General features: G+C 42.1%; 1 protein-coding gene across 2 annotated transcripts in view; it reads left to right on the top strand.

Moving 5' to 3' along the window:
- Positions 1-11,673: 11,673 nt before the first annotated feature.
- LOC103973231 (ribonuclease E/G-like protein, chloroplastic) overlaps positions 11,674-15,706 on the top strand; it is a 31,686-nt gene continuing 27,653 nt past the window's right edge. For both annotated transcript variants that reach the window (XM_009387732.3, XM_065143303.1), the window contains exons 1-3: positions 11,674-11,989; positions 13,647-13,747; positions 15,341-15,525. In XM_009387732.3, coding sequence (XP_009386007.2) covers positions 11,826-11,989; positions 13,647-13,747; positions 15,341-15,525 — 450 coding nt within the window. In that variant the 5' untranslated portion in view covers positions 11,674-11,825. The remainder of the gene's footprint in view (positions 11,990-13,646; positions 13,748-15,340; positions 15,526-15,706) is intronic.

The raw sequence follows: 15,706 nt of genomic DNA, 5'->3' as shown, positions 1-15,706 counted from the left end.
AATGTTGCAATGAAAATATTAAAGTTATACTTGATGATTTCAGATCTGACAAATGCTACACTTTAAATATGAATCATTCTTCAATCAGATTAAATGCTTCAATCATTTTCTATCTCTAAGAGTTTTCGATTTTGGTGAAATACAAGTGATAAATTCATTTATGATATCTTGTAAATCACTTGAATTATGAATGAGTTTTTCTTTTTTATGATGTGTTAAAAGAATCACTTAAAAAGAAAATGTTTTTCCCATTTTATCGAGATTAATGATTTCATGATATTATGTGAATCTCGAAACTGATTTTGATGAAATAGTAATAACGTTATTCATGTTATGAATCTTAAAAATGATAATATGCTTCATGTGATAATATGGATACATGAAACACTTATGATTTTCTGTGTATTCATAAAATATTTATCTCATCATCCAATAACTCTTCTTGATATTCCTTATGAGATGAAATGAAATAATGCATGAAATACAAATGAGGAGTTAATAATCATGCATAATAGGATGTAATGAATTCTAGATACCATCGTTTGAATATCTATGATCATGCTGCCAAAATGATATATCACGAATGCTTGAATATCATGTTTGATATGCTCATGATGATGATTGATTTTTCGGTATCATGCATAAATCTTTTGAAATGTAATGTTAATGAATTTGTGCATTGAAACTATAATGATGCACAAATAAGAATGATTACTTACCTTTGTCATGATTTAGAAATTGATGTAAAGGGTTTTTCCCTTGTTGACAATGACAAAGGGGGAGATAGCTAGCTTGTACAAGTCAAGAAGATGCAAAAACTTGATTTGCTAGCTTACCTATTTTAAGAAGCAAAGATTGCTAACTTGCTTATTTCAAGAAGAAAAATTGTCTTCTTGAACATCACTATCTTGAATATCTCAAGAAGCAAAACTTGCAATTTGCACATTGTAATAGGAAGCAAGAATCATGAGCTTACACAAGAAATTTATCTTGCATTTGCTTTCGAAATTTTTGCTAGCTTATATATTGTGAAACTTGTATATCGTAAAAATTGCTAGCTTGTTGGTCTAAAGAGAAGCAAAAAGTTGCTATCTCAAAAGAAGCAAATGTGCTATCTTGCCTATCTCAAGAGGCAAAAATGCTAACTTGCGCATCTAGCAAAGTGAGCAAAATTTTCAAGAAGCAAGAGTTGCCTTCTTGAACATCTCTAATTTGCTAGCTTGCATGATATAGAACTTGCTATCTTGAACATTACCAAAAGTGCTATCTTATATGTTATAAAACTTGAATATCTAAAACTTGATAGCATGAATGTTCTAAGCATGATGTAACACTTGCTAAATCTTCTAGCTCCAAGATTGCATGATGATAAAACTTGATACTATCTTTTTCATGCAATGAGTTGAACCAATATCACACACAAACACTTGATTGTGATACTTCTCCTTTTTGTTGATGACAAAGGGGGAGAAGTATGTTGATGACATGACATGTGATGCATAAGTTTATGCATAAGTTCATGTTGACGTATTGCAAGTATTCATGATGAATATTGCAATGACTTGAATTCAGTTTGAATTCAAGGTTCTATCAATATGGCATATTGATAGGGGGAGTTTGTTTAAACTCCGGGAGTTAAGTTTAACTCCGTCATCAAGTGGTTGTCATCATCAAAAAGGGGGAGATTGTTGAATCTCGTATTTTGATGATGAAACTACTTGATATATGTTTATGATTTAATCTGCGTTTTGAGTGACGCAGGATGCTTCGATCAGGATGAGACAATTAAAGCAGGAAAATCATGTTGTGCCGAAGGATCATGTCAGAAGATTGGACGTCGGGCCGGTGGATCGGTCGACGTATCGACAGAAGGCTTCGGGCCGTGGACTCGGGCATCGGGCCAAGAAGAGCGGGTATTGTGCCAAGGATATCGGAGTTGCGGAGTCAACTGGCCGATTGGGCAATAGGCTGCACGAGAGGACGATGCGCCGAAGAATCGGACGAAGCGTCGAGGGACCAATGACATGTCGGACAACTTGGTTAATTGCTTAGGATTAATTGTCTCGATCGAAGTTTTGATTTGGTGTGCAGGATTAACTACGATGAGAGTAAGACAAGCAGCAGGTGTTGCGCCGAAGTCAAGATCATGATCACGTTGGGAGTTCGAGAGTTCGACGGAAGTTCGGACGGTCGTCGGAGGTTCAGCGAGAACAGATCCGAGAAGTCCAGAAGCTTGCCAAGCGAAGCTCGTCGGAACTCGCCAAGTGGATCGTCGCAAAGTCCAGGAGTATGCCGGATGTCCGCAGAAGGATCACCGAGGGTTATCGGTTGATCGACGGAAGTTGGCAGGAAACTCGCCGGAAGAAGCGATTGACGCATCGGAGCAAAGCTGCAGAAGTTGTCTTAGAGTTAATCGTAGTTAGCATGATGATTAAGCATGAAAATGGGAGGTGATCCCATTAGCTTAATCTTGGGGCAATTGGGCCCCTGAAAAGATTCAAAGTGGGCCGAATGGAGTGAACCATTCGGACCCTGATTGCACCAGGAGGTGCAACCGCCCCAGCCAGGAGGTGCAACCGCCTGGGCTGTGGGGTTGGGAGGTGCAACCGCCCCAGCCAGGAGGTGCAACCGCCAGGGCTGCGAGGCTGGGAGGTGCAACCGCCCCAGCCGAGAGGTGCAACCGCCCAGAGCTCAGTCTTCGAGCTAGACTGGGCGGTGCAACCTCCTCTGCCAAGAGGTAGCACCGCCAGAGCTCAAGTTTCGAGCTCTGCCAGGCGATGCAACCACCGAGCTCAGTCTTCGAGCTCTGGCAGAGAGGTGCATCAGCCTGAGCTCAGTCTCGAGCTCTGCCAGGTGATGCAATCACCGAGCTCAGTCTTCGAGCTCTGGCAGAGAGGTGGATCAGCCTGAGCTCAGCTTGGAGCTCTGCCAGGTGATGCAACCACCGAGCTCAGTTTCGAGCTCTGCCAGGTGATGCAATCACCAAGCTCAGTCTTCGAGCTCTGCCAGGTGATGCAACCATCGAGCTCAGTCTTCGAGCTCTGGCAGAGAGAAGCAATCGGCAGAGCTCAGTCTTCGAGCTCTGCCAGGCGGTGCCACCTCTCCAGTCGAGAGGTGCAACCGCCTGATCCCAGAATTCTGGGATTTGATCGATTTGATCGTTTTGAGCTCGAATTTTGAATTGGGTTGGGGCCTATAAATACCCCACCCATTCAGCACTGAAAAGATACAGACCTACACCGAAATCTTGATCTTTTCTGTGATTCTAAGAGCTCAAAAGTGTTGTAAATCCTTTAAGTCTCCTCCTTCTGTTCTTCAAGTTTTCAGTTGTAAAGTGAGGAGAGAAAGGTCTGTAAAGGTTGTCTCCTAAGCCTGTCAAAAGGAGAGAAATTGTAAAAGGGCAGTTTGGCCTTCGCCCATTGAAGGAAGGCACCTAGTTGACGTCGGCAACCTCATCGGTGGAGGAAGCCAAAAGTGGAGTAGGTCAAGGCTGACCGAACCACTCTAAATCTCTGGTTTGCGTTTATTTTCGAGCACTTTATCATTACTGCAAACCTCCCTCATCACTACTGCTCTCTGCGCTTTCACGAACAAGTTCTAAGTGTTGTTCTTCCAAATCTGCATTCAGACGTAAATTCGTATTTTCATACATTACAGTTTACGTTTACGTTTGATTCTGCAGAACTGTTTTCTGTGCTTTTACGAACGAGCTTCTTTGCAGTTTACGCTTACATTTTAATCCTATTAATAACTGCAATCTGTCCTCTACGATTTTACGAACGAGTTTCAACATTTAGACGTAAAACTGCATTCAGACGTAAATCGGCTTTCCTCGCTCAATCATCAGATTTCAGTTCACGTTTACGTCTTGTTTTCAACTGCATACTGCCTTCTGCGAGTATACAAACGAGTTTCAAAGTTTAGACGTAAATCTGCGTCTAGACGTAAAACTGCGTTTAGACATAAATCTGCGTTTAGACGTAAAACTACGTTTAGACGTAAAACTGCGTTTAGACGTAAATCTGCGTTTAGACGTAAATCTGCGTTTAGACGTAAATCTGCGTTTAGACGTAAATCTGAGTTTAGACGCAAAACTGCGCTTAGACGCAAAACTGCGCTTAAACGCAATCTGCGCTTAGACGCAAACTGCACTTAGATACAAACTGAGAATTTGCTTTTGCATCATAATAGTTTTTGAACGAACGCAGCTTTTGGTTTTTAAATTATTGTAAGATTTCCGCTGCACTAATTCACCCCCCCCCTCTTAGTGCTCTCGATCCTAACATGCCTATCTTAAGAGGCAAAAATGCTAACTTGCACATCTAGCAAAACTTGACAAATTTGCATATTTCAATAAGCAAGAGTTGCTTTCTTGAACATCTCAATATTGCTAGCTTGAATGATGTAGAACTTGCTATCTTGAACATTACCAAAAGTGCTATCTTGTATGCTATAAAACTTGCATATCTAAAACTTGATAGCTTGAATGTCCTAAGCATGATGCATTACTTGCTAAATTTTCTAGCTTCAAAACTGCATGATGATAAAACTTAATATTATGTTTTTCATGCAATGAGTTGAACCCATATAAGAAACACTTGATTGTGGTACTTCTCCTTTTTGTTGATGACAAAGGGGGAGAAGTATGTTGATGACATGACATGTGATGCATCAAGTTTATGCATATGTTCATGATGATGTATTGCAAGTATTCATGATGAATATTGCAATGACTTAAATTCTGTTTGAATTCAAGGTTCTATCAATATGGCATATTGATAGGGGGAGTTTATTCAAACTCCGGGAGTTAAGGTTAACTCCGTCATCAAGTGGTTGTCATCATCAAAAAGGGGGAGATTGTTGAATCTCATATTTTGATGATGAAACCACTTGATATGTGTTTATAATTTAAACTACATTTTGAGTGATGCAGGTCTACTCGATCAGGATTAGACAGTTAACGCGAGAGGAATTGACGTTGCGCCGGAAGAGATCACGTTAGGATATTGGATGGCTGAACGCTTCGAACGTCGGGCATCGGGCCAAGGAGAGCGAAATTGCGCCAAGGATATCGGGGTTGCGGAGGTCAACCACCGATTGGGCAACAAGCCGCGAGAGAGGACGATACACCGAAGAATCGGACGAAGCGCCAACCAATGACGTGCCGGGCAACAGAATGTTAATTCGCATTGTAATAATTGTCTAGATCGGAGTTGAGTTTTGGTTTGTGTGTGCAGGATTAACTACGATAACGATGAAGACATAAAGAGAAACAAAGTGTCGGAGTCAAGCGCGAAGGATTCGTTGGGAGTTCGAGAGTTCGACGGAAGTCTGAAGGTTCATCGGGAATGCTGCCGGAACTAGCCGAGAATGAGTAGGGAGCTTGCCGAAGGGTTTTTCGGAAGCTCGCCGGAAGGTTCGTTGGAAGTTCGCAGAGCTCACCGAGAAAGATCGGAGCTTACCGAAGAAGCTCGTTGGAACTCGCCAAGATCAAATCGTGAAGTCTAGCAGCTTATCGAGAGTCCGCAGAATGGTTTCCGAGAGTTTATCGGAAGACCGTCGGAAGTTCGCCGGAAGCTCGCCGGAAGAAGTCTTGACTTACGGACTTTGTAATAGCTTAGAAAATATCTTTAAATTCGTAGTTAGCATGTTAATTAGGGTTAGGATTAGGTGTTAATCCTATAACCCAAGTAAGGGCCGATTGGGCCTGAGTTCGGACTGGTTTGGGCCAAGTTTGGAGCCCAACCAGTGAGCTGAATTGGCCTAGGCGGTGGCACCGCTTGACTGGGCAGTGGCACCGCCCAGCACTGTCAATGTCTGACAGTGACAGGCGGTGGCACCGCCAGCATCAGGAACCCAAAGAGAATTCAAATTTTGGAGCCCAAATTTGAATCCTCTTGAGGCCTATAAATATCCCTCAAATCTTAGTTGAGATTACAACTTTTTGAGCATCAATTGTTTGAGAGAAAGGTCTTAGAAAAGTCTTTGCTAGTCTTGTTTTCAATTTGCTAGTGTTCACATCCTTCTTTCTTGCTGAAAATTTGTAAGAGAGTGAACCGCTTGTAAAAAGTTGTAAGAGGGGTATTTGCCCTTCCATTTCAAGAGATTTGCTAGTGGAAAGTGGGAGCCTCATCGAAGAGGGGCCTCGCAAGTGGATGTAGGTCATTTGACCGAACCATTGTAAAATCGGCGTGATCTCTGGTTTGCATTTACTTATTGTCATTTACATTACTGCAAACCATTTGCACTATAATGCTCTACTTCTTTGTCTCCGTCTTACTTATCTCTTCAAGTTAAAACGCAATCGAAATGGTTTCAAACGAAAACGTTACTTTTATCGTACGAAGTTTCCGAAAGTGTTTAAATCGTCAAAAGTTTATCACACTTTACCGCTGCACTAATTCACCCCCCCCCTCTTAGTGCTGCTCCGATCCTAACATAACATGCATGAAACCTTAGCAATATACTTTTCATGATCAAATTTTTAATTTTTCAAAGATGCTAAAAAGAAAAACGTGATATAATTTTTGAAAAATAATTTTTTATTTTCTATTCCTACTATCTGAATTAAGCACTCATGAAAGACTTCAAGTAATTTCAAAATAATTCAAGAGAGTTGAGTTACTTACCTTGTAGTCGAAGCCCGTCAAAGCTCAATTCACGGATGATTACCTTCCTCTTCTTTGGCCTCTTCCTCCGTTCAAGTTCATTATTTATTTTAGATTTTTGTTTAATAAACTTATTAAGATTTAGTGTTCGAAGTTCAAGTTCATCATTATCCTCATCACTTGAGTCATTACTCAAATGGTATTCATTTGTCCGGAGTTCCAAATCTTTCATATTCTTTGGAAGGTGGTTCAAGTGCTCATCGGGTTCAAAATGTTCCAAAAGTGTCATTTCATAGGTCATTAATGACCCGATTAATTCTTCTAATGGAAAATCATTTAAATTTTTTATCTCTTGTATTGCGGTTATTTTAGGATCCCACATTTTTTAAAGGGATCTTAAGATCTTGCTTACGAGATCAAAATTTGAAAAAGATTTACCAAGAACTCTTAGATTATTGACGACATCCGTGAAACAGGTGTACATGTCGCCTATAATCTCGCTTGGTTGCATTCGAAAAAGCTCAAAATCATGCAATAAAATGTTAACTTTCGAGTCTTTGACTCTACTAATTCCCTCGTGCATGATTTCAAGTGTTCGCCAAATATCAAAAGTCGTTTCACACATAGAAACCCGATTAAACTCGTTTTTGTCTAAGGTGCAAAACAAGGCATTCATAGCCTTTGCGTTTAAAGAAAAATACTTCATCTCCAAATACGACCATTTGTTCATTAGTTTAGAGGGAAGTTGAAAACCGTTTTAAACAATATTCCATAAATCCAAATTCATAGAAATCAAGAAAACTCTCATTCGAGTTTTCCAATAAGTGTAGTTCAATCCGTTAAACAACGGTGGACAAACAACCGATAAGCCCTCTTGAAAGCCATAAAGAGCCATTTCTCTCGGGTGTAAATCCGAAATGAGAAATACCGAGCTCTGATACTAATTGTTAGGATCAAGAGCACTAAGAGGGGGGGGGGGGGGGGGGGGGTGAATTAGTATAGCGGAAAACTTTCGACAATTAAAACTGCATTCGTACGATAAAAGCGATTTTGGTAAGAAAGCTGATTCGTAAATCACTTTAACTTATGATCAAGGGAGATGCAGTTAAAGCAAAGATATAAAGACAGTTTGCAATTATGATAGAAATCAGAATGTAAGCGCAAATTGAAATATGATGTTCGTATGATAAAACCGATTTCCGTCTTAACGTCGATTCGGAAAATACTTAACTATGTAACACGTTCGTAAATGAGCAGAAGGAAGTAAGCTACTGAGGAGGTTTACAGTAAAGATAAGATGATCAAAGTAAATGCAAACTGAGATTTAGAGTGGTTCGGTCAATCTTGACCTACATCCACTTTTGGCTTCCTCCACCGACGAGGTCATCGACATCAACTAGAGGCCTTCCTTCAATAGGCGAAGGCCAACCATCATTTTACAGTTACACTCCTTTTAACGGGCTTAGGGGACAACCCTTACAGAATTTCTCTCCTCTCTTGAAAGCTCAAAACTTGGAAGAAAAGAGGGAGGAGGACTTCTAGATTTCGGTGCTTTTTGGCTGCCCTTTCATGCAGGAAAGGGTGGGGGGTTTATATAGGCCCCAAACTGGTTTGAATTTGGATCTCAAAAGTGTCTTTTCCTGGATTTCCGGGGTCCTAGCGGTACTACCTCCTGACTAGGGCGGTACAACCACTTGGCAATTCGGAGACTAAGCCTCTAGGCGATGCCACCACCTGATAGGGGCAGTTGCACCACCCATTCTCGCTCGAAGACTGAGCCCAAGCGGTGCCACCGCCTGACTGGGGCCGTTGCACCGCTTAGCAGAGCTCGGTCAAGCGGTTCCACCGCTTATCAAGGGCGGTTGTACCGCCCAGTCTCACTCGAAGACTGAGCCCAAGCGGTGCCACTGCCTGACCTGGGCGGTTGCACCGCCTAGCTTTCTTGGGAAACCATCTCCTGGGCGGTGCCACCGCCTGACTGGAATTCTAGTCCGAATGGGTTGATCTATTCGACCCAATTTGGGTCTATCAAGGGCCCAATTGCCCCCAGATTAAGTTAATAGGATCACCTCCCATTCCTAACTTAATCTACATGCTAACTACGATATTTCTTAAGACATTTACTGCAACTTACTCTGGTGCGTCAATCGCTTCTTCCGACGAGCTTCCGGCTAACTTTTGGCAAACTCTTGGACTTGCGACGATCCACTTGGTGAGTTCCGACGAGCTTCTTTGGCAAGCTCCTAGACTTCTCAGATTTGTTCCCGTAGAATCTCCAACGATCGTCCGGACTTCCGTCGAACTCTCGAACTCCCAACGTGATCATGGTCTTGACTCCGGCGTAACTCCTACTACATGTCTTACTTCCATCGTAGTTAATCCTGCACATGTAAAACAAAACTTCGATCGAGACAATTAATCCTAAGCAATTAACCAAGTTGTCTGGCATGTCATTGGTCCCTCGATGCTTCGTCCGATTCTTCGGCGCATCGTCCTCTCCTGCAGCCTATTGCCCAATCGGACAATTGACTCCGCAACTTCGATATCCTTGGCACAATACCCGCTCTTCTTGGCCTGATGCCCGAGTACACGGCCCGTAGCCTTCTGTCGATACGTCCACCCATCCACCGGCCCGATGTCCAATCTTCTAATATGTTCCTCCGGCACAACATGATTTTTCCTACTTTAATTGTCTCATCCTGATCGAAGCATCCTGCGTCACTCAAAAAGCAGATTAAATCATAAACAAATATCAAGTGGTTTCATCATCAAAATACGAGATTCAACAAGCCTTTCTGCGGTAGCAATTGCTCCGATCACATCGGTGACATTCCTTCGATGCAGTTCTTGTTGAGCTCAAGACTTCAAACCATCGAAGAAGCTAAACAACTTATCCTTCTCGGACATGTCATATATGTCCAGCATTAGTGTAGAAAATTGCTTCACATAGTCTTGAATGGAAGTACTTTGGCAAAGTTGTCTTAGTTTCCTCCTTATGATGAACTTTGTGTTCTCAGGTGGAAACTGAGTTCTCAACTCCCGCTTTAAGTCCTCCCATATGTCCACCTGACACCGACCTTGTCGGATCTCCTCCCAGTGGGTTCGCCACCAAAGTTGTACATCCCTATTCAAATACATGGTAGCTATCGAAACTTTAGTTTCTTCAGAATCAAGCATTGTAGCTCGAAAGTATTGTTTCATATCGAATAGGAAATTCTCGAGCTCTTTAGCATCTCTGGCACCTCCATAACAATGCGGCTCGGGTGCCCTCAAGTTTTGTGGCGATGCAATGCAGGTGTTGTTCCCTCCCGCATTTAGTGCCCTTGTGAGTGCTGTCACTCTAGAAGTGAGTTCAGCCACGACTTCGTGCAAATGTTGCATGGAGTCTTTAGTATCGTCCATCAATCGATCGACTAGGGCCTCAACCTTGTCGATTCGGGATTCAGCTTCTTCTTGCAAGCTCTCTACCCTAAGAAGCCTTCGTTGGCCTTGGTAGAGTTCCTCCAAGCTCGCTTCAAGAACATCTAAGTGGGTTTCCGCTACTATGAGTCTCTCTTTATGACTCTTCTTCCCGATTGGTACTCCGAATTGCGCCTCCTCCGCTCGTAAAGAGTAGCCAAATTTTTACTCATCATGTTTGTTGCCACGATCCTCCAAAGCGACTCTAATAACATGAGAGCGAGTTTGCACTTGCAGCCTACCTGCGGCTATTTGGGGCAAAGGTCCGGCTTGTCCGCCCTTGCTCAATTTGCCACGATGCTTAGCCATGGCGAGATTATGAAGTTGCTTCGCTGCTTGCTCGCTCTGATACCATAATATCACAGACTTAGCTAGAATTGCCTAAGTCGTGAGGCACCCTTGTGGTAAAGTCATGAACTTAGCTGAAGTTGCCTAAGTCATGAAGCACCCTTGCGCCAATACCTCAGACTTAGCTGAGATTACCTAAGTTATGAGACGCCCTTGTGATATATGCGTCCGCAAATGGTTCAGCCTAGTTGCAACCTCGTACAGGTCCCGAAGGACCTATAAAATAGAAAGTTGATTAGATTGAAAACGAGCGACGGACAAATCCCGACGTCTCACGGAGAGAGAAGCTTTACAAATAATTCAGCAAGCACCTTGAGTGCAAGAGAGAAAAGAGAGAAAGGAGAAAACAAAGAATTTAGAAGGTAGAAGAATAAACAGTTGCAAGTCCACAAATAACTGCTCACCGGGTACCGGGCGCGAAGGCAAGTTCCCGACAAGTTAACGTGTGAACTTATGAAGATTTTTTAACGCCCGACAATATACCGAAGCCCTATCTAGCCCTGTGCCACCCAGGGGTTTCTAAGGTGCTGAGATGGCTGACGTTTTATATGCAGTTACGACTTGCAGGAAACAAGTCGTGACATGTAAAAAATGAGCTGTTTTAGGCAGTTCAGCCCGACGCGGCGAGCGGTCACATTGCAACATTATAACCTATTTGAACATGTATTTTTACAAACAAAAACACACAAAACTAAGGCAAAACTTGCTTCCATGTCTCGGTGCAAGCATACAAAAGTGACAAACGGTTCATTGAACAAAATTATTGCAGGTGCGCGATAAACGTTCGTGACAATGTGGACGACCTTACACAATCGGAACTGAACCAAGCCGTACCCCTTCTTAAGCCATAACATAAAGAATCACAAAAAGTTTGTTCATCAATGTTTCCGTCAACCATTTTATCACGTTTTATTTTTGTGTCATTATTTTAGTTGATTTTTAATCATCAACGTTCTAGTTAAATATTGTTTGCTCATATTCGATTTTGATTTTGTTTCTTCTTCCAACATAATCTATCTTCCTTAAGCTTAAACCTATTGCTTTTGTTTGTATTTTGCTTTTTACCTTTATGAAAGCCCGAAGCAAGTTTCTGGTTTTGTTTCTGAAAACACGAAACAGAAACCCAGGGCATGCACAGATTTAATCTCAGCCGTCGATCCTGCGAATCTCCAAATACAGGGCCAGGATTTGTAACACAGATTATTTATCTATTTATTTATTTATATGTAAAAGTTGCCAGAAATTAAATCTCTTCTTATCCCCATCCCTTCGCCTCGGCCTTCGCTCCACCCAAAAACCTCGAGCCAAAACCCACTCCGTCGCCGTTTCCTCCTCTCTCTGTCTTTCAATCCACAATTGCAACTCCGGGAATGCTCCTCTTCCCTGTCCTGTCACCTTGCGCCACTTTCGATGGCGACGCCAATCGCGCCTCCTCTCTGTCTTCGTAACCCAGGTGGGATTCAAACGCGGAGCTCCATGGAGCTCTGGGAAGCTTGCCATCTCTTACCCCTCGGGCGCCGCCGCGGGGTCGACCACTATTTGCGGTTTGGTTCCCCAGGAAGGTTGCTCCCGCCGTACGTTCTCTCTCTGTCTCACATGCTTTCTGGGTGATTGTTCCTCGAGTACCTTCTTTTATTATATTGTTCTGTGTTCTGCTTTAGTTGGAGTCAATAATTCCGCCTCCTATTCCTTTGACGATTTCTGTGGGACTTACGTTGTGATTGGTTCAAGCATGGTTTTTGTTTCATTTTCAACTAGGTAATTGCTTACATTTGCGACGGTAATTTGTGCTCAGTGAATCCTACTTTGTACCTCATAAATACGTTTGCTGATGTCTCTTATTGATAAACAGTAGGAAAATTTTGTTTTTTCTTTATTTATTGAAATTGCATGTTGCACCGAGGAACTCTCCTGTATATTCTAAGGGAAAGTATTGCTTTGTTTATGGAAAAAAGGGTTTTTCAAAATTGGGTGGCGAATTACTCTCCCTTTTCTTTGATTTTCGCCTGTTTTCGGGCTCTGTGATGTCCACCAGCTTTCACCCATTTATTGCAATAGATGGCCCTTCAAGACTCTCAATGCAGGCTTGCTAGAAGGTTACTCTCCCTGTGAGGTTTAATCCTCATTTTTTGTCAATTTCTAAAGCATTCTTTAATAGTTATAACGTACCCTAAATCCTTCATTTGGATCAAATCATAGATTGATAAATTTCTGCTTAAGTGTCACCTATATTTCCTGGCTGAAAATGGAATTTTTGGTTAATGTCTTGGTTTGCCGCAAGTTGCACCTCAAATTCATGCAGTTCCTCAGCCAAATGCTTTTTAGTTATTTCTTTCTCGGCAGCTGCCTAGCCTAGTCTAAAGTAAGATATATCCAAAAGATACTCAATTTCTTCTTTTAATGTGCTTATTTTTTTCTTTCTTTCTTAATTTCTTTCTGTGTGTCTGGAGCCGAAATATTTCATAGTGAGAAGATGTGATTACTCTTTAGTCTTGCAATGTGCTTAGTTAAAAATTGAGGATGCCATGGAATGGGGGACACTGTTGAGTTGTGGTGTATTCGTAAGGACTTTATAGATTTGAGTTTGTGAGAGGGTTTTTGTCATGGTTCCTAAATAGTTCCACGTTTGGAAAACTAGAAAGTGTAGGTTTGGACTTTGGATATAAAACTGAATGGTCTACTGCTAAAAAGTTGGAGCCATGTCAACAGGTTCTGCTCTATACGAATTATTGAGATACTAGGTTACTTTGTTGTTGCCACTAGCATTAAAATCAGTATTAGCACATATGGTCAGAAATCTGCAGTCTCAATAACATTCCCTTTGTGAGTTTTCTTGAGATAACTAGGGTATTTGGGACATTTTCCCCTGAAATTTGTCAACCCTTGATTACATGGAAATTTATTCAAGTATCTCATTTCCTGAGAAGAAAATAATGCCACCCATAAGTGAGAGGTTATGCGATACAGAGACTGCCGAGAAATTATAAATCAAAATGCTTGCTTTAAAGTGGTTTTGCCCTCTCTGTATTCACATGAAAACTTTAATTGCTAGAATTATGATATCTGAAGGTTTTTTGTGCCATCACGATACTCTAGTCTTTAGCTTTGTTGATTTTTGAAGGTATGCAAATTTACATGTACTCATTTTTTACATCTGGATGCACTCTATTTCAAAGTCTGATGCAATTGCCTGTAGAGGCCAAGCATTTCAAACATTTCGTTGTTTTGCAGATATAATTGGCAATGGATGCTACAGCAGAATGAAATGAAGGCCATTTTTTGCCCTGGAATTTCTTCCCATCTTTCAGGAACATTGATCTCCCCGATGGATGGTATTGGTGTTTTTCTTTAAAGTTCTTATGTGGTAAAAAATATACTACAAAATTTACTTTCAGAAACTTTTCACTAAGCTGTTGCATCAATTTTTATACCTTTCTCTGTCTTGTCAGTAACTTTCGTATGCTTCTGCCATGTAATACAAAGCTCTTATGTTATACATTTTTATTAAATTAAGTCTAGTTCGGCAAACTTTTCTCATTTGTGGCTCAGCTTCTTTTAGTCAGTGATTTAAAAAGCGCTAGGCGCCAAGGTCCACAAACGCCCGAGGCGCTAGGCGCTCGCCCAGGTGCTCGCCCGAGCGAAGCGAGGCGCTAAATTATAAAAATATATAATATAATTATAAAAATATATAATATAATTATTTAAAATTATCTAAATTATAAAAATATATAATATAATTATAACAATAATTTCAAATAAATAAAAATTAACAACATTAAAATCAAAATAATATATTATTAATCTATTAACAGAAAATTAATCATTTCAAAATTTAAATAAACTTAATATTAAGAGTATACTGAGCCTGATGGAGAAACGAGGAAGCAGCGGCGACGGCGGTAGCAGCGAGCGACGGCAGCGGCAGCAGCAGCGGCGAGCGGCGGCAGCGGCAACGGGAAAGGGAAAGGGAAAGGGAGCGGAAGGCGCGAGCAGCGGGAGGCCTCGAGGGAGGCGCGAGCAGCGGGAAGGCTCGCAGGAGGCCTCACAGGAGGCGAGAGGGCTCGCGGGAGGCGCGAGCAGCGGGAGGGCTCACGGGAGGCGTGAGCAGCGGGAGGGCTCGCGGGAGGCGCGAGCAGCGTGAGGGCTCGCGGGAGGCGCGAGCAGCGACAGCGGCAGCGAGCGACGAGATCGCAATCAGGATCGGGATCGGGATCGAGAGCGACAGCGGCAGCAGGTTAGTGTTGGGTTAGGGTTAGGGTTGGGGTTATATCGGTTTAGTTGGTTCGATTAAACCAACTAACAACCGAACCAGGACCGAACCAGACCTAAAATTCTGGTTCGGTCGCCTTGGTTTACCCCGGCGCTCGCTCGAAGCGCCCAGCGCCTGGGCTCGGGCGAGCGCCTAGGCGGCGCCTGTTTGAAGCGCGCCGCCTGGGACATTAGCGAGGCGCTCGGGCCTCGCCTCGCCTCACCCGAGCGCCTAGGCGAGCGCCCGAGCGCCTTTTGCAATCACTGCTTTCAGTCAGCCCTGAATATCTTGAAAGGCTAATAGCATTTGCCAAAATTTCTAATGGTCAATTTGTAGAGCATTCCTTTCTTCTCTTGTAATCTTCTCCTTGATCCTGCAGTTGGTTTTCACTTTGTTGTTGTTGCTAGTTTAGATGACGAAATGTAGACTAGCAAAGTGACAGTAGCTGGAACAGAACATCAACTTTTATTACACTTTGATATTATTTTCATAGTAAAAAATCCTCATGTTCTTTTCATAGTACAAACCCCTCGTGTTCTTTTCATTAGTTATAAAACTAATGATTTTTTTCCATTTGTCTTGACATTTCTTATATGATATTTTCCAATCTTCACAACATTTTAATGGTCGAGGACTGGCCTCAAATTATAGCTTTTCAAGGCCATGTATCTTTCAGGTGACTCAGCCATAACATGCAAAGGGGTGCAGAAGGTACTTTGGAGTGTCAAAGCTGATATAGAAGATGGCTATTTGTTATTTATAACAGGCGATCCTGTTTCCCTAGGCTGTTGGGAGCCAGATATGGCTATTCGCTTATCTCGCTGTAGAGGACATGCTAACTTATGGACATCTGAAATAAAGGTAGTCTTATGTGCTCAGTGGCAAGATTTACTTTTTACCCTTCTTCTTTTTATCTTTAGTACTTGTTCACCATAGATAACCTTTGCTAATACTTCACTAAGTTGAGTTTGAGCATGATGAATTGTGAACTTAAGCAATTGTGACTCCTATTTGGTGCTTAGATTGGATTTCGATTTGTTCT

The sequence above is a fragment of the Musa acuminata genome, chromosome BXJ3-3 (genome assembly GCF_036884655.1).
Source record: "Musa acuminata AAA Group cultivar baxijiao chromosome BXJ3-3, Cavendish_Baxijiao_AAA, whole genome shotgun sequence".
Taxonomy (NCBI): Eukaryota; Viridiplantae; Streptophyta; class Magnoliopsida; order Zingiberales; family Musaceae; genus Musa; species Musa acuminata.
Note: the sequence above shows the minus strand (reverse complement) of the source record. Positions and strands in the feature narration are given on the sequence as shown.